The 21884-nt window shown below is 42.3% G+C and overlaps 1 protein-coding gene across 3 annotated transcripts; it reads right to left on the reverse strand.

Annotated features, from left to right (window-relative positions):
- Positions 1-705: 705 nt before the first annotated feature.
- LOC146679509 (protein NLRC3-like) lies at positions 706-20435 on the reverse strand. 3 transcript variants are annotated; one of them, XM_085450444.1, is made up of 8 exons: positions 16166-16451; positions 14217-16014; positions 12849-13022; positions 12464-12637; positions 12113-12286; positions 9047-9220; positions 2897-2943; positions 706-2748 (listed from the first exon to the last, which is right to left on the reverse strand). In XM_085450444.1, the coding sequence occupies exons 1-8, from the start codon at positions 16449-16451 to the stop codon at positions 2216-2218; spliced, it is 3360 nt and encodes a 1119-aa protein (XP_085306570.1). In that variant the 3' UTR covers positions 706-2215. The 3 variants fall into 3 exon arrangements, with proteins under 3 accessions (XP_085306570.1, XP_085306571.1, XP_085306572.1); XM_085450445.1 differs by lacking the exons at positions 706-2748; positions 2897-2943 and adding an exon at positions 18657-18760 and having other exon boundaries at positions 9028-9220; positions 16166-16370; XM_085450446.1 differs by lacking the exons at positions 706-2748; positions 2897-2943; positions 9047-9220; ... (1 more) ...; positions 12464-12637; positions 12849-13022 and adding exons at positions 18657-18735; positions 19728-19829; positions 20085-20435 and having other exon boundaries at positions 14213-16014; positions 16166-16370.
- Between the last annotated feature and the right edge of the window lie 1449 nt (positions 20436-21884).

Raw genomic sequence — 21884 nt, forward strand, 5'->3', positions numbered from 1 at the left:
TCACCTCTCTGAGCTTCTGATGTCTGTGAACACTCGTGTTTCTTCTCTGGGCTCATCTGGACAAAAACACCTTTCTGTGTTTGGCTGCAGCCTCATTCTGACTGACAGGAAGTGTGTTATCCATGAGCTGCACTTCTGTGAGGAAGTTTCCTGCTGTGTTTCCTGTCTGTGGACAAACACGAGTGTTCCAGCTGAGGACTTGGTTCCTTCCACCTGTCCATACAGGACATCACGCTGTCTGCAGCTCTGTAAATGCAGCTCCAGGTCCTTCCACGTGCTGCTCTGTATTTGTGCAGTTTGTAGTGTGTCCTGGGAAACGTAGCACACATGGTGTTCTTCTGCTGTTTCCTCCTTTCACTGAGTGTGAAACACTGACGCTGTGCTGTTGTTCACAGAGGGGAGCTGATTCTAGCTGCAGCTGGACTCTGTCATCTAACTGAATGTGTTGGTGCTGATCACGGGGCTCTGAGGGGGGAGCAGCAGGAGGACTCTGGATGCTGACGTCAGTGTATCTGTGGAAGCTCCCACAGCGTGTCTGTCATTCAATATTGTGCTGTATATTGTATCTATGCAAAGATGAACAGACTGTGTGTTCACTGGTCTCTGTGCTGCAGCTCTGATGTCATCATCACTCCCTCCTCCACCCCCAGCAGTCCCAGCATGCTGCTGTGGTGCACCCCACCCTCACTCTACACCTGAGCCACAGACCACACCCTCCACCTCAATATACACCACAGTTTTCTCTGCTGTGGAAATGAGATCAGGAGGAAATCATCATTATTATTATTTAATAAACGCTCACATTAATGTGGGCTTATTTGTTTCATATTAGAAACATTAGTTGAGTGTTTTTAGTATAAAATGGTCAAAGTCCCTCTTTTTGCTCCTCCCCTCACCTGTGGATGGGCGGTGCTGTTACCGTGGTGACAGCTTGGATGTGTTTCAGTCCTGCCTGGTTATCACTGCAGGAATCTTTCACATTTATTACAGGTAATAACTCTGATTTTTCTGTGTATTATGAACCAAATGTATCCTGATACACACAGAGATGGATGAGCAGAGGGTTTTTTTGCAGTTTATGTAGTTACTATGGACTTAATGCAGACATATTATTAAAATTAGGGCTATAACAGTTGTATTGATGTATAGCAACTTGAAATGCTCCCACAAATGGCTCCACAGCATGTAAAAATATAACAAAAGCTCTGGCGGACTTGGTTCTGTGGTCAGTCTTAAAGGGTGAAGTTAAACTCTGTAATCTTCACTGTGTCACAGAGTTCAGTGAGTCCCGTTATTCACAGTATCAATCAGATCATCAGAGAACAGCTGATCAGCAATCAGTGGTGCCAACAGCGCCTCCTGTGGTGAGAGGATGCAATAATGCAATGTAGCATTTTTCCACTCAACACTTGCAGTCATGGAAACTGTCTGTTGGATCTGTGTGACGTTGCTTTCTTGGTTAGAGTTCCTCACAAATGTCCAGATGATTCTTCTAATGAGGCGTCGACCATGTTTGCAGCTCTTTGGAAGAAAACGTCGCCCTTTGCCATCCTTACTTTTCTTTGACTTCTTCAAATGCAGCTGAACTCCAGCTGGTATTTTCTTGGACTTTGCAGCTGTTTCTGGTCATCAGTTCATTCCTGCAAACCTCTGAAGCTGAACAACAATGATGCTGCATTGCTGGCTGATCCCAAAAGGTTGATTCTGTTCATCTGGACGTTTTCAGAAACGTTTGCTCACTGATCAGGTGACTTCTTCAGTCTCAGCTGACTGCAGCTTTACAAGCTTACAAACAGCACATTTGCACAATGACTGAAAGCAGCAGCACCTGATATATATGATACTAATATAATACATATACATATATAATCCATACTAATGATGAAGGAACTGAGCTCACAGTCCATTGTTCATTCAGTGAACTACTCAGTTTATTTTGGGCCTCAGAAATGCTCACTCTGTTTGTACATCACTGTCAGCAATAGACTCATTCTGCTGTGTGGACAGGAACACATGTGACATCACTTCCTGTTTGTTTGTGACTGAAGAGGAAGAAGTTTACAAGGAATCATTTAGAAGAGTTTCAAACATCAACTGATTGAATCCATGAATCTGAAAACGTGTTTGTGAGTGAAAGAGACAGACATGTACAGACTGAACTATCTGTTCAACAGTCAGAGTGTTTCTGTAACAGGAGACACTCTTTACACTCCACTCAGCACAGGGACACTGAGGAACCAGGAAACCAGAACCAAAACCCAGGATAAAGAGTTTGAGTGAATGTGGTGTTGAAGGTGTGGAGGTGGATCAGAGTGTCAGAGGAGACTCTGTAGAAGGACAGAGTGCCAGCAGGACAGTCCACATACACTGCTGCTCTGTTAGAGACAGAGGAGGAGGAGGAGGAGGAGATGGATGTTTGACTCTTATTGTGCCAGACAGACTGAGGACCACGATCAGAGCAGCTCAGACTCCAGGACTGATCATTGCTTCCAAACAAACAGTCAGCACTGCCTCCTTTCCTTCTGATGCTTCTGTAACTCACTGATATCTCAACGTCTCCTCTCCACTCGACCTCCCAGTAACAGCGACCAGTCAGACCATTTCTACACAGCAGCTGATAATCATCAAATCTGTCTGGATGATCAGGATATGACTGAACCTCCTCCACATGTGTCACCTTCCTGTTGTTGTCAGACAGTTGGAGCTTTGTGTTCACTGTGTTTGTGTCGATTGTGAGTTGACAGGAATCTGATGGAGAGAACAAACACAATCCAGCTGCAGTTATTGATCCATCATCTGTTCATTGATTGACACTTTGATGATGACTCCTGACATGATGAAGATGGTTGAATGTGTGCTGCTTTGTTTTCATGAATCCCATTAAAAACACACTTACACTTCCTCAGACCTGGTCTCAACCATCGGACTCCAGCAGGCTCCACCCTGAAAGGAGGAGGGGGGTCAGAGCAGCACAGTCAGCATGCACACATGGACATTACATGGCTCTCACACACACACTGTTACACACTGAGCTCAAAGCTCGGCTCCACTGTTTTATTCAAAGAAATCTACATTTATTTATCAGCACATTTAAAAACAGCTTGAGCCAAAGTGCTGCACAGAGTAGAGAGAAAATAGGAAACATACACAGTAATGACTATAAAGACTGGTCAGGATTGAAAGCTACAGAGTACAAATGTGTTTCCAACCGGCTTTTAAAAATGTCCAGTGTTGGTGACGACCTGATGTGAAGGGCGACTGTTCCAGAGTTTGGCTGCAGCCATCGATAAAGCTCACCTCTGTTTTTACGTCTAGTTCTGGTCAGAAGCTGCTTATCTGCAGACCTGAGGGCTCCACTTGGATTCTTTTGTTAAAGAGAGATAAGATGGAGCCAATCCATTCACAGATTTAAAGACAACCAGATCTGGAAGTGGATTCTACCACGTACTGGTAACCAGTGGAAAAAGCTGGTGATGGGTCGTCTAGCACAGACCCACCGCTGGAACCAGACAATTGATGAGAGAACTGTGACAGCGCCGTTCCTTCACTTGACCTCAGTCGCTCTCGTCTGCTCCCTCGTAACACTGCTCTTTATTGAGCTTACATGAATATGCACAAGTTCATTATGACGTCTTACACAGGTATGAACAAAGAGTACCAGTCTGTGCATAGTGTGTGTGTGTGTGTGTGTCTGTGTGTGTGTGTGTGTGTGTGTGTCTGTGTGTGTCTGTGTGTGTGTGTGTGTGTGTCTCTGTGTGTGTGTGTGTGTGTGTGTGTGTGTCTGTGTGTCTGTGTGTGTGTCTGTGTGTGTGTGTGTGTGTGTGTGTGTCTGTGTGTCTGTGTGTGTGTGTCTGTGTCTGTGTGTGTGTCTGTGTCTGTGTGTGTGTGAGTGTGTGTGTCTGTGTCTGTGTCTGTGTGTCTGTGTGTGTGAGTGTGTGTGAGTGTGTGTGTGTGTCTGTCTGTGTGTGTCTGTGTGTGTGTGTCTGTGTGTGTGTGTGTGTCTGTGTGTGTGTGTGTCTGTGTCTGTGTGTGTGAGTGTGAGTGTGTGTGTGTCTGTGTGTGTGTGTGTCTGTGTCTGTGTGTGTGTCTATGTGTGTGTGTGTGTGTGTCTGTGTGTGTGTGTGTGTGTGTGTGTGTGTGTGTGTGTGTGTGTCTGTGTCTGTGTGTGTGTCTATGTGTGTGTGTGTGTCTGTGTCTGTGTGTGTGTGTGTGTGTGAGTGAGAGTGTGTGTGTGTCTGTGTCTGTGTGTGTCTGTGTGTGTGAGTGTGAGTGTGTGTGAGTGTGTGTGTGTGTGTCTGTGTGTGTGTGTGTGTGTGTCTGTGTGTGTGTGTGTGTCTGTGTGTGTGAGTGTGAGTGTGTGTGAGTGTGTGTGTGTCTGTGTGTGTGTGTGTGTGTGTCTGTGTGTGTCTGTGTGTGAGTGTGTGTGAGTGTGAGTGTGAGTGTGTGTGTGTGTGTGCGTGTGTCTGTGTGTGTGTGTCTGTGTGTGTGTGTCTGTGTGTGTGTGTGTGTGTGTGTGTTCCAGATGTGACCCTGTGACCCCAAAGCTGGTGCTAAGAGTCCAGCGGTCCCCCTAACAAAGGGCTCTTATACTTAACCAGACACAGAGTAGGTGTCCTCCTACACCAGGGGTCTCAAACTCACGGCCCGCAGGACGATAGTTTTTGGCCCCACCTTAATATGAAAATGTAATGTTAGTTTGATAATGTATGACACTTTACAGTGTTGTGGGCGGAGCTGAATTAACCCACCAATCAGGGTGGGATATGGATCTCAGGGGACACCAGCCGGGCTTGATGCAAGCAGGGAAACATTTCTCAATGAGTCAAAGTTCCAGCAGCGTTGCCCTGGAGTGTTTCTTTCTTTCCTGTGCCTGGCTGGCTTCCTCCTTTCTATTGGGCAAACGCCGACATTCGCCCCAGCGCGCTGCGTTCACAACACTTCAAAGAAAGTTGTTTTTTTAAGTTGCTGCCCAGCGGGACATTATACGTATATAGATTTATACACACGTCAGTGGGATTTAAAGTTATTTTTCCACAGAGAGAGATCTCATATTAACTCTCACAGTGATGCGTAGGCGGCGGGATAAAAGAAAAGTCATGAACTCAATGCAGCCCAATTTAGTCTGCAGTCACATAGCGACACCTGTTCATCGGCAACAACAGTCCCCGGTAACCCGGACTAATTATAGGGTCGCACCGTAATTTGTGGCTCCATGTTTTTATTTGCATCACTGCGTTTGCATTGCAGCAAACATGAACATTACATATATTTCAATATAATGTAAAAGCAGTCAAAACAACTAACATCAGAAACAGCTGATGTTATTTGTTATATGTCACGGTGTCATTTCCGCTTCTTTCTCCTGTAACAACAGCCCGGCGCCGTGAGCAGTCGCCTTTTTTGCGCTCGCTATCCCTGCACTTTCTACCATCTGCAAACGCCACGGTGTTCGTGTCGTCATGAAAGACATGAACATCGAGCGTAAAAACAAAGGAGACTGCTACCGGCTTTTTATCTGCCGATCGCCGTGCTACGGTTGCAAGAAAAAGAAGCAGAAATGACGTTCTCTACGCGTTGAGACGTTCCCCGTCCGTCGGCTAAACGCTTGATTGAAACTTCAATGCGACAGTGACACCAAGTAGAATTATAAATGTCACATAGCCCCAAACATGTCTTTTTCAAAGCCTGCGGTGAAGAGAAAGGTTGGTGATGAGCACCGACAATTTCAGGAAAAGTGGGAAATGCAATATTTCTTTGTTGAGCACAGGGGCACCCCGACCTGTCTTATTTGCACAGAGAAAGTTGCGCTGCACAAGGAATACAATTTGAAACGTCATTACACAACTAGACATGCTGAGCTGGATGCAAAATACCAGGGAGACGAGAGAGCGAACCGGGTTGCCAGTCTTAAAACAGATCTACTGAGGCAGCAAGATTTCTCCAAGAAAGCAACCAAAGAGAATAATGCAGCAGTCGGAGCCACGTGGTTAGTGAGATGATTGCTAAAGCAGGGAAGCCATTCACAGAAGGTGCATTTGTCTAAAAGTGCATATTGCAGGCTGCAAATATAGTCTGTCCGGGAAAGAAAGGTCAGTTTAGCAACATCAGCCTTTCTGCCAACATCGCAGCAGATCGCATTTCTGACCTGTCAAGTGACATTTATGACCAACTGTGTGAGAAAGCCAAATGTTTCAGTGTATACTCAGTCGCTCTTGATGAGACCACAGACATCACCGACACTGCCCAGCTCCCAATGTATGTCCGTGGTGTTGATGACAGTTTTGAAGTGATGGAGGAGCTGCTCACAGTAATTCCAATGCATGGCCAGACCACCGCTCAGCAGATATTTACAAGCTGTGTGATGCCATTGAGAATGTTGGTTTGCCATGGAAGAGGTTTGTTGGAATAACAACAGATGGAGCGCCATCAATGACAGGGAGGAAACATGGACTGGTGGCACAAAATAAACTGGAAGAGGAAGGCGTGGAGGAGGCCATTGCTCTACACTGCATCATCCATCAGCAGGTCCTTTGCAGCAAATGCCTGAAGTTTGACAATGTGATGTCTATTGTTGTGAAATGCATCAACCAAATCAGATCCAGGGGCTTAAAGCACCGAAGGTTCTGTGCTTTTTTAGAGGAAATGGAGTCAGAATATGGGGATGTGCTCGACTTCACTGAGGTACGTTGGCTCAGCAGGGGAAATGTATTAAAGAGACTTTTTGAGTTGAGAGCAGAAGTGAAGCCTTCATGGAGAAGGATGGAGTTAGTGTTCCTGTGCTAACTGATCCCAAATGGCTCATGGACTCAGCTTTTCTTGTTGATATGACACATGAGCTTAATGTACTGAACAAGACGTTACAAGGCCAGGGGCAACTTGTCAGTGCTGCCTATGACAACGTGAGAGCATTCTCCACAAAACTGGCGCTCTGGAAAGCTGCCATTATTAGGTAATGCTAATTATTATGTGTGTTAGCATTATCCGCTGCTGCTAGCAATGTTTTATCTTACCTTTTAACAATATCAGCAGCTAATGCTAACACTACTTTAATTTCAGTTAAACCTACTTAGCATTAATTAACTTCATTTAGCATTAAGAAGTTTTTGCTATAGGCTACCATTAGTGGCTAATGCTAATTTTAGGTGAATAAGCATTGGCAACTAATGCTTAAACCATATTCTCTTGATTTCTAACAATGTGAGCAGCTAATGCTAAGAACGCTGGTTATTAGGTAATGCTAATTTGATGCGAGTTAGCATTACCCGATAATGCTAAAACTTTTCCCTTCCCTTTTAATAATGTGAGCAACTAGTGCTAAGTAGGCTGATGTTAGCAGCTAATGCTAATTTGATGTGAATTAGCATTATATTAGTGAGGAGGTAATGTTAAGTAGATTGCCATTAGTCGCTAATGCTAATTTTAGGTAAATAGAAATTGGCAGCTAATGCTAATACCATATTTTCTTGCCTTATAACAATGTGACCAGCTAATGCTAAGCAGGTGCCATTATTAGCTAATACTAATTTGAGATGAATTAGCATTATCCGCTTATGCTAACAATGTTTTTTCTTACTTTTTAACAATACGCCATTAGTGGCTAATTCTAATTTTAGATGAAAAAGGATTAACAGCTAATGCTCATACTGTTTGCTTTGTAAGAATGACAGCAGCTAATGATATGAAGTCTACCGTTATTAACTAATGCTAATTTGATGAGAATTAGCATTATCCGATAATGGTAACTCTTTTCCCCTGCATTATAACAATGTCAGGAGTTAATGCTAAGTAGACTGCCATTAGGGGCTAACTCTAATTAGGGGTGAATAATTATTAGCAGCTAATACTAATACCGTTTTCTCTTTTTCCTTATAACAACTTGAGCAGCTAATGCTAATTTGATGCGAATTAGCATTATATTAGTGAGCAGTTAATGCTAAGTAGGCTGCCATTATTAACTAATACTACGTTGACGTGAATTAGCATTATGCGCTACTGCTAATACTGTTTTCTCTTACTTATTAAAAATGATAGTAGCTAATACTAATACTCTTTTCCGTTGGGTAACAACAAAGTGAGGAATTAATGCTAAGTTGGCTGCTTTTAGCGGCTTATTCTAATTAGGGGTGAATAATTATTAGCAGCAAATGCTAATACCGTTTTCTCTTTCCTTATAACAATATGAGCAGTTAATGCTAATTTGATGTAAATTAGCATTATATTAGTGAGGAGTTAATGCTAAGTAGGCTGCCATTAGCAGCTAAAGGTAATTTGAGGTGAATAAGCACTAGTAGCTAATGCCAATACCCTTTTCTCTTGTGTTATAATGATGTGAAACGTTAATATTGTTCTCAAACAACAGAATGAGAATGAAATATTGATTCTAACAGGGCCCATAAACAGCATTAGCTTAGCAGCATTAGCTTATCAGAGTCTCCATCATGGTCACACAAATCCTTAGCGGAGCAAAGTGGCCTACTTAGCAATAGCTGCTGTAGAAAGCAAAGGGAAAACAGTATTAGCATTAGCTGCTAAATGTGCACTTGAGAACAAATCTATTGTGAATTCAGCCGTGAATGTAGTGTTTCCAGTAAGCTTCCATTTCCAAATGTTAGCTGCTCCTGTCTGCCTCTTTGTCACACACACAGACTGAAATGATTCACAGCCTTGTTTCATCCTTCTGTCAGTGTCACTGACTGTTACTGTGACTGTGGACATACAGCATGGGAAACACACACATGGCTGATACTTGTATCTAAAGTTACAAAATGTTGTCTCTGTCCAAATATTACCTAACTGTAAGTCTACTTTTAATGAAACTCTCAACATGACTTATCAGTTATCATTAATGTTCCTGCAAACAGACTCCTTGAAGACCCCCTACATAAATATCCATGTACTATCCAGCTAGACTAGTGTGTCTGTCCCTGAAAATATTCCTGCATGTGTGATTGTTCATGTCTCATCTGCAGGAAACAAACAGGAAGTGAGTGAAAGACACAGGAAATGATTCCAGCTCTTCCTCCTCTATCAGATTTTCTCTCCATACCTGAGAGTGTCCAGTCTCCAGCCTGGATCCTTCAGTCCAGCCGACAGAAGCTTCATTCCTGAGGGACCTGGATGATTGTAGCTCAGGTCCAGCTCTCTCAGATGGGAGGGGTTGGAGGTCAGAGCTGAGGCCAGAGAAGTACAGCCTTCCTCTGTGATCAGACAGCCTGACAGACTGCAGACACACAAAACAACAATCCATCTGTTATCCATCTCTATAGCAGCATAACTAAGGGATGGTTCAGGGTCACCTGATCCAGCTCTAACTATAAGTTTTATCAAAAAGGAAAGTTTGAAGCTGATCGTCAAAGTAGAGAGGGTGTCTGTCTCCTGAACTCAAACTGGGAGCTGCTTCCACACCCAGTCCAACATAGCCAGGCTTTCTTTGCTGCTTTGACAAAACCTCAAATCCCAGTCAGAGATGGTGAGCATCATCACAGTGATCATCATTTCTCTGTTAACCCAGGCTTTCTGCTTCAGGATCTGTGCACGCTCACAGAACAAGGAGACCTTTAAACATCATTTCACTAAATGGATGGACTGAGCTCAGCCTACAGATGAACTGGATAAATAAAGATTTGACCTCAGTGTGCTCAGTGTTCCTGTCTATTCCTAACATATTCCTAACATGATAGCTGCACTTTAGAGCTCTAAAACTGGAACTGACACATATTTAAACTCCACATGTTACTCAGTACATTCAGTTCTGACACTCGCCCACAGTCCAACAAAGGAAACATGGAGATCACATCAGTTTGTCACCAAAGTCTAATTATTCCAGAGGGCAGTGGAAAACAGTACACGTCTCTGAACAGTGTCTGGGAGGCTGTGGTTGCTGCTGCACGCAATGTTGATGGTGAACAGATCAAAACACTGACAGAATCCATGGATGGCAGGCTTTTGAGTGTCCTTGCAAAGAAAGGTGGCTATATTGGTCGCTGATTTGTTTTTGTTTTGTTTTTGAATGTCAGAAATGTATATTTGTGAATGTGGAGATGTTATATTGGTGTCACTGGTAAAAATAAATAAATGAAATGGGTATATATTTGTTTTTTGTTAAGTTGCCTAATAATTCTGCACAGTAATAGTCACCTGCACACACAGATATCCCCCTAAAATAGCTAAAACTAAAAACAAACTAAAAACTACTTCCAAAAACATTCAGCTTTGATATTAATGAGTTTTTTGGGTTCATTGAGAACATGGTTGTTGTTCAATAATAAAATTATTCCTCAAAAATACAACTTGCCTAATAATTCTGCACTCCCTGTAGTGGGATTGTAAAGGGTCTTTGAGGGTCTCGAAAAGCGCTATATAAATGCAATCCATTATTATTATTAAGAGCATCTTTAGGCCTGACTGTGCTCATCCTTCCTCCAACCTCTCCTTACCAAAGATAACAACTACATCAGTATTAGCTCAATAACAATTTCTGCAATTCAATTGTGGACATTCATTTTTAAACCTTGTGTAAAACGATAAAACCTCAAAGTCTGAGCATTATTCTTTGTGCAAACAGCTCTTGCAGGTTCCCCCGGACTTAGGTTATTTTTATTATTATTATTTAATTACTTTCCTTTAAGCAGCTGTTCAGGCTACTAAACTCATCCCAGAAATAACAAGTGACACCATTAATAGTAGAGGTGGGAATCACCATACAACTCGCGATACGATATTATCACAATACTTAACGCACGATACGATATTATTGCGATTTTTTAAAATATTTTGCGATATTTAAATTCTGCACATAAAGGTAAACTTTATCAATATTCATTTTATCTAATATCAAAGTCTCACACTCAGTCTTTCTCTCATGTCAGTCAGTTTTATTGTTGACAAACTGAACGGTTTGTATTACAGTCTAGTCCAACTTAACTGAATGCAACCATCTGGTACAATTATAGCTATTCTGAACTATGCAATTTATGAAAACTATGCAGCCCCTTCAGCAACTGAAGAATTTGAAAGTAAATTTAAAAAAATATAATTTTACATTAAATAAAAAAGTTTTAAACTTAATTAAAATTAAACATGTCTTAAATTAAAATAAGTAAACTGTCATGTTTATTGCTGCCAAAAAAAAAGTTAAACACATTTGGACAGTGAAGGAATGTCAGGATTGTTGCTCAGAAAAAGGATCAACATGCTCTGAAGTCAACATGCTCTGACTCCAGAGCATGTTGACTTCAGAGAAAAAATTGTTTGTAACAAAATATCGATTTCTGCTGTCCCTGTATCGATACATTATTAGCAAACAAAATATCACGATACTACACAGTATCGATTTTTTCCCCCACCCCTAATTAATAGTGGAGCTAACTTTAACAGGTGAAACTGATTTGACCTATAAGGCTACTGCAGTTACTTGTTATCAAGGTTAGTACGGAAGACATCTGGATGAGGTAGTTAGTAGTATGTAGTTAGTACCGGGCGAGTCCCCTCCCCCACATCGGCACCAGAACCCTGTATTATCTACAGGGTAAGACTGCCTGTTTTATCAAACTATGGCCATTACTACTGTGATCATTTGCAGCCCAGTGTGCCGCTCTCTCTGCTGGGATGAACCACTGGAGCTCACCCAGTCATCCCTCTCTTTCTCTCAAGAAGAAGTGAAATAAATATATTTATTATGTTACGAGTCTAATATTCTTTAAATCAAACTGTAATGAATAAATGAAGCAAGAAGATTTGGTGGCTCCACGTGTTGTAGAAGAAAAGATAAACATCTCATTTTGAGAAATCAGCCTTTAAAATTAAGTACTGTGAATAAAAAACAAACAGCGAGCCAATCAGCAGTCGCCAATATCCTCCTAATTTCATTCACAAAGAAATCAAATATATATATTATGGGCCCAAAGGAGCCTAAATCTTTAAATTAGGCAGTGCATGAAGTATTTTTTTAAATAAACAGAGACATGACTATAACAACTTTTAGTAATTCAGAGTCCAATTATCCACTCAAATGTGAATAAAAGTTCACTTGACAGCTGTAAAAGTTACCTGTTTATACAATAATATAATTCACATTTCAAATGATCATCTGTGGAAAAGTTTGAATCCTGACCTGAGAGTTTCCACTGCACACTGTGAACTCTTTAGTCCAGCGGACAGAAGCTTCACTCCTGAATCCTGCAGGTCAGAGTTACTCAGGTCCAGCTCTCTCAGACTGGAGGACTGGGAGCTGAGGACTGAGGACAGAGCTTCACAGCTTCTCTCTGACAGGTTACAGCCACTCAGTCTGAAAAATAAAAGACAATCTATAAAACAAGTACTCATGTAGAGTTTGTTAATACATTTCAAAACATTAAATGTTGACTTTCTATTTTTTAAAGGAAACATAAGCATACTAAAATACAACATCATATGGATGAACTTTAATTAAGAATTCTAAAAACAAACTGTTCCCTGATCTGACCTCAGAGTATTCAGTTTACAGTTTAAACGTTGTAGTCCAGCAGACAGAAGCTTCACGCCTGAATCCTGCAGCATTCTGATACTCAGGTCCAGCTCTGTCAGACTAGAGGACTGCGAGCTGAGAACTGAGGACAGAGCTTCACAGTTTTCCTCTGAGAGTTCACAGATGTTAAGTCTGAAGATAAAAACATGAATAAAGATTGTTGTTAAAGTGTAATCAGGGTGCAATAGCTTATTGTCTTGTGCTGAGCAGGTTAGTAAAACTTCACTTTAACTTGGAAATGAATAAAAATGCTATGAAACAAGGATAACTGGATAAAGACATAAACAAAAACAAACATCAAACACAAACAAACAGAACTAAACATAATACAAATTGATCTGACCTCAGAACATTCAGTTTGGCGTGTGGACTCTCCACTGCAGCAGACAGAAGCTTTACTGCTGAAGCCTTCAGGCTGTCGGTACTCAGGTCCAGCTCTCTCAGACTACAGGACTGGGAGCTGACCACTGACAACAAATTTTCACAGCCTTCCTCTGAGACGTTACAGCTGCTCAGTCTGAGAGAGAAAGGAAAAAAACAAAAACAAAAAAAAAAAAAACAATATATGTGATCAAATTTAATTTGTTTATATGTTGAACCTTTTTTTATTTTTTTATTTTAAACCTATGAGACTATGAGTGCTACCAATCCAGTGCACACGATTGGTACCTTGATGGTACCTTGCTCAGGGGTACCACAAGGTAGCTATTCGGTGGATTCGACCCCTGACCTTATGATCATGGGGCGACCACTCTGCCTACTGAGCTAATAATTCTGTGTACACTGTCATACAATATTAACTAAAACAATTATTTTAGAAAATTTTAGTAATTCAATAATCATGCTCATTACCTGTGTATTGTGAATAACACTTGATTTTAAACACTAGCTGTATAAAACTCTTCCTGTTAAAGGTGCGTATAAAGGAAATGAGCTGAAATGCAGACTTCATGGAGAATGTTTGCTGTCAGGATATATCAAAGACAAAGCAGAGATCCATCCAGTCTCTTCCACTAAGCCCACAGAGGGACAGACAACCACTCTCACTCACACCTGCATGAAGTTTAGATCACCAGGTAACCTAACTGCATGTCTGTGGACAGTGGGAAGAAACTGTAGAGGACCCAGAGTGAACCCACTGTAATTCTGTGATAACACTGGTTATGGAAGCCTTACAGTTACATATGGTTACTGACAAGAAACACGACCTTAGAGGCAATTTCAGTAATGAAGACCGAAGTTCTCCCTCCATACGGGATGAAAACATGACAGCACAGCAGAGATTTATATTTAAAAAGGGAGAGTGTGCACTGAAAGTGAGATACAAACTTGAACTTAAATTATGAACATCAGAAAAAGATGTAGGTGAAGTCTGGCAGGTGAAGTTTGTGCTTTAGAATAAAACAACCAAACTCCTGGAGTTGGAGACAAGTGAACAAGCTGAGGATAATAAACCTGTCAGAGGGGCTGAAGCATCAGAGCTCATGTTCTTATAGGCTGGGTCTGGATTGTCCTTTGATAAGAGTTACAGAACAAAGTGTGTTTTAGAAATGCTGGAGTGAAACATTAAAACTACCATATATTTACTGAGTGACTGATGATCATTTAATTCACTATTTTAAAAAAAATGTTACAGTGCTCTTTGAACTCAGCATTTCTGATTTATTTCCCATGATTTTAACAATGAAGCGATGACAACATGTTTACTTACAGAGCTTTGTTGGAGGCTTTGACCACTGGCAGCATTCTCAGAAGAGCCTTCTCTGAAGCAGAGTATTTCTTCAGGTCAAACTCATCCAGATCTTCTTCTGATGACAGTAAGATGAAGGTCAGAGCTGAGCACTGAGCAGGAGACAGTTTACCTGTGGAGAGACTTCCTGAAGTCCTGTATTGTTGGATCTCCTCCACTAGAGAACGATCATTCAGTTCATTCAGACAGTGGATCAGATTGATGCTTTTCTCTGCAGACAGATTCTCACTGAGCTTCTCCTTGATGTACTGGACTGTTTCCTGATTGGTCTGTGAGTTACTTCCTGTTTGTGTCATCAGGGCTCGTAAGAGAGTCTGATTGGTCTGCAGTGAAAGACCCAGGAGGAAGCGGAGGAACAAGTCCAGGTGTCCATTTGGACTCTGCAAGGCCTTGTCCACAGCACTCTGGTAGAAGTGTTTCTTTGCAGATTCTCCTGTTTCAGACTTCTGGGAGGTTGTTTGTTGTTGTTCCAGCAGATTGAGTCCAGAGTTGATGAAGGTCAGATGGACATGAAGAGCAGCCAGAAACTCCTGAACACTCAGATGGATGAAGCAGAACACCTTGTCCTGGTACAGTCCTCTCTCCTCTTTAAAGATCTGTGTGAACACTCCTGAGTACACTGAGGCTGCTCTGATATCGATGCCACACTCTGTCAGGTCTGATTCATAGAAGATCAGGTTTCCTTTCTGCAGCTGATCAAAAGCCAGTTTTCCCAGAGACTCCATCATCTTCCTGCTCTCTGGACTCCAGTGTGGATCTGTCTCAGCTCCTCCATCATACTTGACCTTCTTCACTTTGGCCTGAACCACCAGGAAGTGGATGTACATCTCAGTCAGGGTCTTGGGCAGCTGTCCTCCCTCTCTGGTTTCCAGCACATCCTCCAGAACTGTAGCAGTGATCCAGCAGAAGACTGGGATGTGACACATGATGTGGAGGCTTCGAGCTTTCTTGATGTGGGAGATGATCCTGCTGGCCTGCTCCTCATCTCTGAATCTCTTCCTGAAGTACTCCTCCTTCTGTGGGTCAGTGAACCCTCTGACCTCTGTCACCATGCCAACACAGTCAGGAGGGATCTGATTGGCTGCTGCAGGTCGTGTGGTTATCCAGAGGCGAGCAGAGGGAAGCAGTTTCCCCCTGATGAGGTTTATCAGCAGCACATCCACTGAGGTGGACTTTCTAGGGTCAGTTAGGATTGTAGTTTTGTGGAAGTCCAGAGGAAGTCGACACTCATCCAGACCATCAAAGATGAACACAACCTGGAAGTCTTCAAAGCTGCAGATTCCTGCTTCTTTGGTTTCAGTAAAGAAGTGATGAACAAGTCCCACCAAGCTGAACTTTTCCTCTTTCAGCACATTCAGCTCTCTGAAAGTGAATGGAAATATGAACTGGATGTCCTGGTTGGCTTTGTCTTCAGCCCAGTCCAGGCTGTATTTCTGTGTTAAGACTGTTTTCCCAATGCCAGCCACTCCCTTTGTCAGCACTGTTCTGATTGGTTCATCTCTTCCAGGTGAGGCTTTAAAGATGTCTTCTTGTCTGATGGTTGTTTCTGGTCTGTCTGGTTTCCTGGATGCTGTTTCAATCTGTCTGACCTCATGTTCATCATTGACCTCTGCAGTCCCTCCCTCTGTGATGTAGAGCTCTGTGTAGATCTGATTCAGGAGGGTTGGGTTTCCTGCTTTAGCGATGCCCTCAAACACACACTGGAACTTCTTCTTCAGGGTGGATTTAAGGTTACGATGACAAACAGCAGCTGGAAGTTCTGAATAATAATAATAAAAATACAACTTTAACAATCACATTTTACAAAATGCTGATGACAATTTCTGACCCACTGAGAAATGACTGAACACACTGGTGTCACAAGTCTCTCATTTATCCAGCAGCTTAAATCTTTAGATAAATCCTCTTACGTCTCTGCAGACGGTCGGCCAGCTCCTCCTGCTTCATTCTCCTCAGGAAGTCCACTGTGATCTTCACAAATGCCTCTCTGCTGTTTCTCCTCTGCTCATCATCCTCCCTCTGAAACTCCAAGCACTGGGGCTTATTTGGATTCAGAGCCTTCTGGATCTTCTTCAGCTCGTTCTTCACAAAAGTGATGATGTTGTCCTCCAGCAGCTGGAACAGAATATTTATGAATGACCCACCACTCTGAACTTTAGTCCACACAACATCCACTTCTTTACCATCAAGGGGCATATCATCCACGAACTCTTTACCAATTATAGGTTTGACTTTATCTGATTAACTGAGACTTTGTCCACAACTCCATGATCCCAAAACGTTGATGCTGTTCATATGAATGCAGCGATTTCAGTGGGAGAAACATTTCACTGGTGTTCAGAGCTGAACTACCAACAGGTTGATGATCAAAGCCAGAAACTTGGAGATGTTTCAGGTGACTGAGTTGATCGTACAGACAACTGGTCTTAAAGGTTCACTCTGTTTACACATACAGATCAGTATTTAAGGTTTGACTCTCATCATCCACTGGGGCACAAACTGGGCGTCATCAGGACGCTACAACACAGAACAAACACCATCCCCACAGACACAGCAGCCAGCGAAGCAGAAGAACTTCACATCAAGAAGGTCCTGAGTAAATGTGAACGCTGGTTTGAGGGCGGAGTCAAGGAGGCCATTTATGTGAAAAGACCATCTCTGAATGGAGGAGGGGCCTAAGGGTACATTTGTCACCATCTTACAATGCTGTGATTGCAGCCATTCCCCAGCTCTCTGTGAACTGGACTCATGACCATTGATCAACAACCATTGATCAATGGTCCTGACAATATGCGTACCAATGATCAATGAACTGACCTCCCAGCCCATTGTTCCTTCAGTGGGCTGGTTTCAGTCATACAAATGTCCTGTTTATAAGATTGAAACCTGCAGTCAGCTGAGACTGAAGAAGTCACCTGATGATGATGAAACGTTTCTCCCACTGAAAACATCCAGATGAACAGAATCAAGCTTTTTGGGATTTACGTACCTGGATGATTGGCTGAACCTCCTCCAACTGTCTACTGTCTCCCTAAACTCAACAATGACTTAGTGATCTATCCATTCTCTGACCAAAGACATCCTGCTGCAGGAGGTTAACATAGCAGCCAATGATGATCCCACTCACTGTGAACAACACATTTGGACCTGATTTGCTGCTCTGGTTTACACGTGAACTTCCACTGCTGCTGTCACCAACTTGAGAGGCTCTACAGAAAAACTGGACTTGTCCATAAAAATCATAAACTACATTACAAGGACAGCATTGCTCAATCAACTCTAATTACTACTGACATGTTATCTCTTCTAACTAAGGTACAGACACTCAAACTTGCTGCTTTCAGTGAGAAGTCAAATGTCTGAATATGAGCTGGAAGCTGCTGAGAGTCCTCCTCCTTCCCGTGGGGTTTACTTTCTCTACTACTTTCACTATAAACACGCCCCTTTCATGCACCTGCAGAGGGCCACCAGCAGATGGAGCTGTCTTAAACAAATCCACTTGGATAGTTAGCTGTAGATGACTTTATCAGTATGATTGTAGGACTTTGAGTTATTCTTTAGATTTATTTCAACTCTTATATTGTGCACAAGTGTTGAGCGACCCATAATTTCTCTGTACTTTTCATAAGAGCAGCCAGACTTTCAGCTAGTTTTTCTTTGCTCTGCAGGTTTTATGAAGGTGTGTCAAAGTTGTTCTTTGGACATTGGCTGCTTTTTAAATCATTTTCAGTCCTCGTACAGGAACATTCTTCAAGCTAAATCCAAGTGTGTTAGACCAGAGTTAACCTGATAGATATGTGTGGGTGTGTAACTCTTAGAAGCTGATTGGCTGCTTTTTATGGGGGCTGGGTCTTTGGAAAGTGTTTTAGTAACACACCCTGAACTGCACACTTTAACAAACAACATGAGATTTTAACTGTAATGTAAAACTCATGTGATTCACTGTTATTAAGCACAAACACATCTATGGCCCTGTTTCCATTAGTAGCTGCTCAGATCGACTCACCACAGGTCGCCACGACTGGACTGGATCCACTGGTTTCCATTACAGTTGAGGACCACCTAATGTGGTCGTCTCAATACAGCCGAGTGTCAGCTCACATCATTAGTAAGTGCTAATGCTGCTAATTGCCATCATATTTGTCATTTATTGCTCAAAGTTATTGAAGAAACAGTTATTCAGCTTCATTCCCACTGATCTCGACTACAAACTGTTTCACTTTGGTTTCTGTTTAAAGCCTCGATGTTTAAAACGTTTCCCTGTGATCACATTTGCACCGTCTGATTTCAAAGTTTGTTTCTTTTGGTCATTTAGTCCACAGAGTCCTTGGTGTTCTGAAAGGGACCTATAAATAAATGCATTATTATTAATAATAAAGTAGTTGTTGTACATGTACAGACCATAAATATGGAGTCCAGCTGTGTTTGATGCTGCTGGGCAGACTGACCACTGGGAACCTCTGAGCTCTGCTGGTCCACTCTGTGGAGGAACCATGAAGGATTAGATCAACACAGGATAAAGATCCAGGAGTTTCTGTTCAAATAACTTCATCTGAATCAAGTCTGTCAAGTTTTAAACTCTCAGATTGTGAACATATCAGTAATTTTCAGTCTGTTTTCATGGACGTCCTTTCAGTGGTGATGTCAGGGATGATTTTGAAGAAGCTCATCAAACTGAACCATCAGCAGATCACTGCTCCAAAACCAGAACATGATCCGAGTCTCCCTCCACCACCAGAACACCAGCTTTACTAACGTGGTAGATCAGTGTAGTACAGATCAATAACTGATGAGTCATTTGATCAAAATCACTGAGTGCTTCACGTCTGACCCTCTGATGCTTCTGTAGACATTTTGCATATTTAATGAATGTCTGACAGTTTTACATTCATTCTATGAACACAGTGGAAATGTTGTGTTATAGTCTCCATGTTGTTTCCAGCATCATAAATTCTTAAGTTCAGAAAATTAGATTCTTTCTTCACAGCTGAAAAACAACAACATTTATTCTCTATTGAAATCTGCATCGTCCACTCCAAAGGTCACAATCTGAAGGTAACATCTGGTTTTGTTCCCTGTGGTTAACTCTGAGCATCAGTATGGTGGGATTTATCCACTACATCCACACCACTGTGGTTCAGTGTTGTCCTGATGGAGTAACAGCAGCCAGTATGATCCAGGCTTTAGCTGCTGGGTCTCTGTGTGACCTCTCAGACTGTTTAACAGATCAGACACAAAGAGAATCAGAGCAGCTCTGTTCTTTAAAGACAAACATGAACCCACTCAGGTCACACTTTCCCCACAGATATGAGCATCACTGTCCTCAAACAGCAAATGACCAAGTCGAACATTTGGATCTTTTCTCTTTCATTGTTTTCTTTTTAATGAATCTTTGTAACAATCTGAGGATGTTTCAGGTCATATTTATCCAGGAAACACAAACATGTAAAGGAGTCATCACAGCTCTCTGACCTCGTTGCTCCAGGTTCACCACTGAAGTTTGGAGGGTGATCTTTGGACCGGTCACTCCTCACAGACGGACAGCTGGACCCTGCAGACTGTGACCTCTGACCTCTGCAGACACAAACATGATTGAAGCAGCTGTGGTCACACAGACTGCAGATAATGCAGCTGTTTCCTGTCAGTAACATCCTCTTAGATTAGAGTTCAGCTTTTTACAGGAAAACTGGACAAAACTGATTTTTGTTACAAACTCATTTTCATTTCCTCTCAGCTCACAAACACAGTCAGACAATCAACCAGAGTCAACACTGATTATAATGTCAGTGCAGAATTATTTCTGTTACTCAGTGAGTTCAGCTCTCTGACCTCGTTGCTCCAGGTTCACCACTGAAGTCTGGATTTGGATCTTTGGACCAGTCACTCCTCACAGACGGACAGCTGGACCCTGCAGACTCTGCTCTGTCCTCCTCTTCCTCCATCATCATCTTCAGTCAGTCTGAGAGGTAAACCACAAACACTCAGTGAGTTCACATTAACAGGAGGAACTGAGTTACAGTCGCTGACCTCTGACCTGTCATGTGACCATGAAACCAGGTCAATATGTCTGTAGGTTCAATCATCCAGGTCATGTGATCTAAGGAGCTTGGAGAGAAAAGAGACGTCTTTAAGTTTCTGGAAGACGTTTCATCTGAGAAGCTTCTTCAGCTCTAAAACCAAACAGTGGAGAGTCCCAGATATTTAAACCTGAGAGGGAAAGAAAGCATGTCGCTGACCCACCACTGATGTTATTTCAAGGAGGAAACTGAGAGCCTTTGCACCAGGAGCACCAACATCAGCTCCAGCAATGATCCACTGATGTGTTTTTATTCCATGTATGAATGTTGTTATTGACAGAGATGACGTTTGTGTGTCAGTGATGCAGTGACTGTTGTTGTTACCTGTACAGGCTGGTTAGACTCTATGAAACAGATCATACAGATCTCTGCATGTTAGAAGAGACTATTAAAGGTCATGAATGAGACAAAGGCAGGGAGGCGTCCTTTACAGCTAAACAGCAGAGTGAGAGAACAGCCAGCACCTCTACATTTATCACATTATACAGCACATGTATGATACTGACAGGGATGAGAAGAATTTAGTGATTCTGATCCCATCATTGATATTACTTATTGATTCTCAGTAGCTCTGCTCTGACAGTCACCACCATCACTGAGCAGCATATCAAAGACATTTGTGCACATTAACTGCATGTTGTGGCTCAAATGTTTGTGCATGTTGGAGGCATTTCCTCTTTGTTGTGATCAGTGTTGGTCATTACTCAAAACAGTCATTATTACACATATTACACAGAACACTTTAATTAAAAGTAATGGAGTACGTTACTTCATTACTCCTCATAACATTACTTTGATGTTAAAATGAACAAATGAGCATGTAACAACATAAAGCTGAGGTACAGCCCCACACACCAACACAGATCCTGATGAGGTCACGTGATGTTTCTCTGAGTGTTTATGAACACAAATCAAAGATGAAACAGCACAAAGACACTTCAAAGTGATTCTACTGTAGAAACATGAACAGGTAGAAACCTGCAGCCTGACTGCTCATCACTTTGTTACCTGTTCAAGTTCAGCAGCAGCAGCTCACTTTATCACGGTGCTGGTCTGGGGTCAGTGTTTACTCAGCTTTAACCTCACTCTGGGTTCTTGGCTAGCTTAGTGTTAGCTTAGTGTTAGCATGCTGTGTGCTAGCTTAGCGTCAGAGCTCTGCAGGTGTCTCCTGTGTAAATATTAATCACAGTGACAGTAAAGGAGGTAAAGGGCTGTGACGTCATCACGTACGCTGCGTCCTCTGTGGGCTCTGAGTGAACTCAAAGTACAAACTACAAGTACACAAACACGAACGTAGCTCAGAGTGGCGGACACACTCGGCCTCGTTGGTCCAGCTGTGAGTCCGTTACCGTGAACTATGGAGCGGCAGATTTGTGCTGAACTAAGCTGCACACAGCTGATGTTAGCCAGGAAACATTACACACTGACTTTAATGGAGAGACCGGAAATACAAACACACACAGTTTGTTGTGTGAAGAACTCAAACACGAGCTGAACAAACAGTAAAGTTCCTAAAGACAAACTGTTAAAGGAGGAAACAAAGCAAACTTAC

This window comes from Copadichromis virginalis, unplaced genomic scaffold (assembly GCF_057382275.1).
Source record: "Copadichromis virginalis isolate Kocher_CV1m ecotype Utaka unplaced genomic scaffold, C_Virginalis_male_GT1.1 unmapped_scaffold_1, whole genome shotgun sequence".
NCBI classification, from domain to species: Eukaryota; Metazoa; Chordata; class Actinopteri; order Cichliformes; family Cichlidae; genus Copadichromis; species Copadichromis virginalis.

Excerpts from the sequence above, each read along its gene's own strand:
- LOC146679509 (XM_085450444.1), bottom strand. The coding sequence starts at position 16,451 with ATGCCCCTTGATGGTAAAGAAGTGGATGTTGTGTGGACTAAAGTTCAG. Across the intron at positions 9,221-12,112 it reads TGTGCAGTGGAAACTCTCAG|TCTGTCAGGCTGTCTGATCA; the intron begins GTCAGGATTCAA and ends GTGTGTCTGCAG. Across the intron at positions 2,944-9,046 it reads TGGAGACTGGACACTCTCAG|GGTGGAGCCTGCTGGAGTCC; the intron begins GTATGGAGAGAA and ends TCCTCCTTTCAG.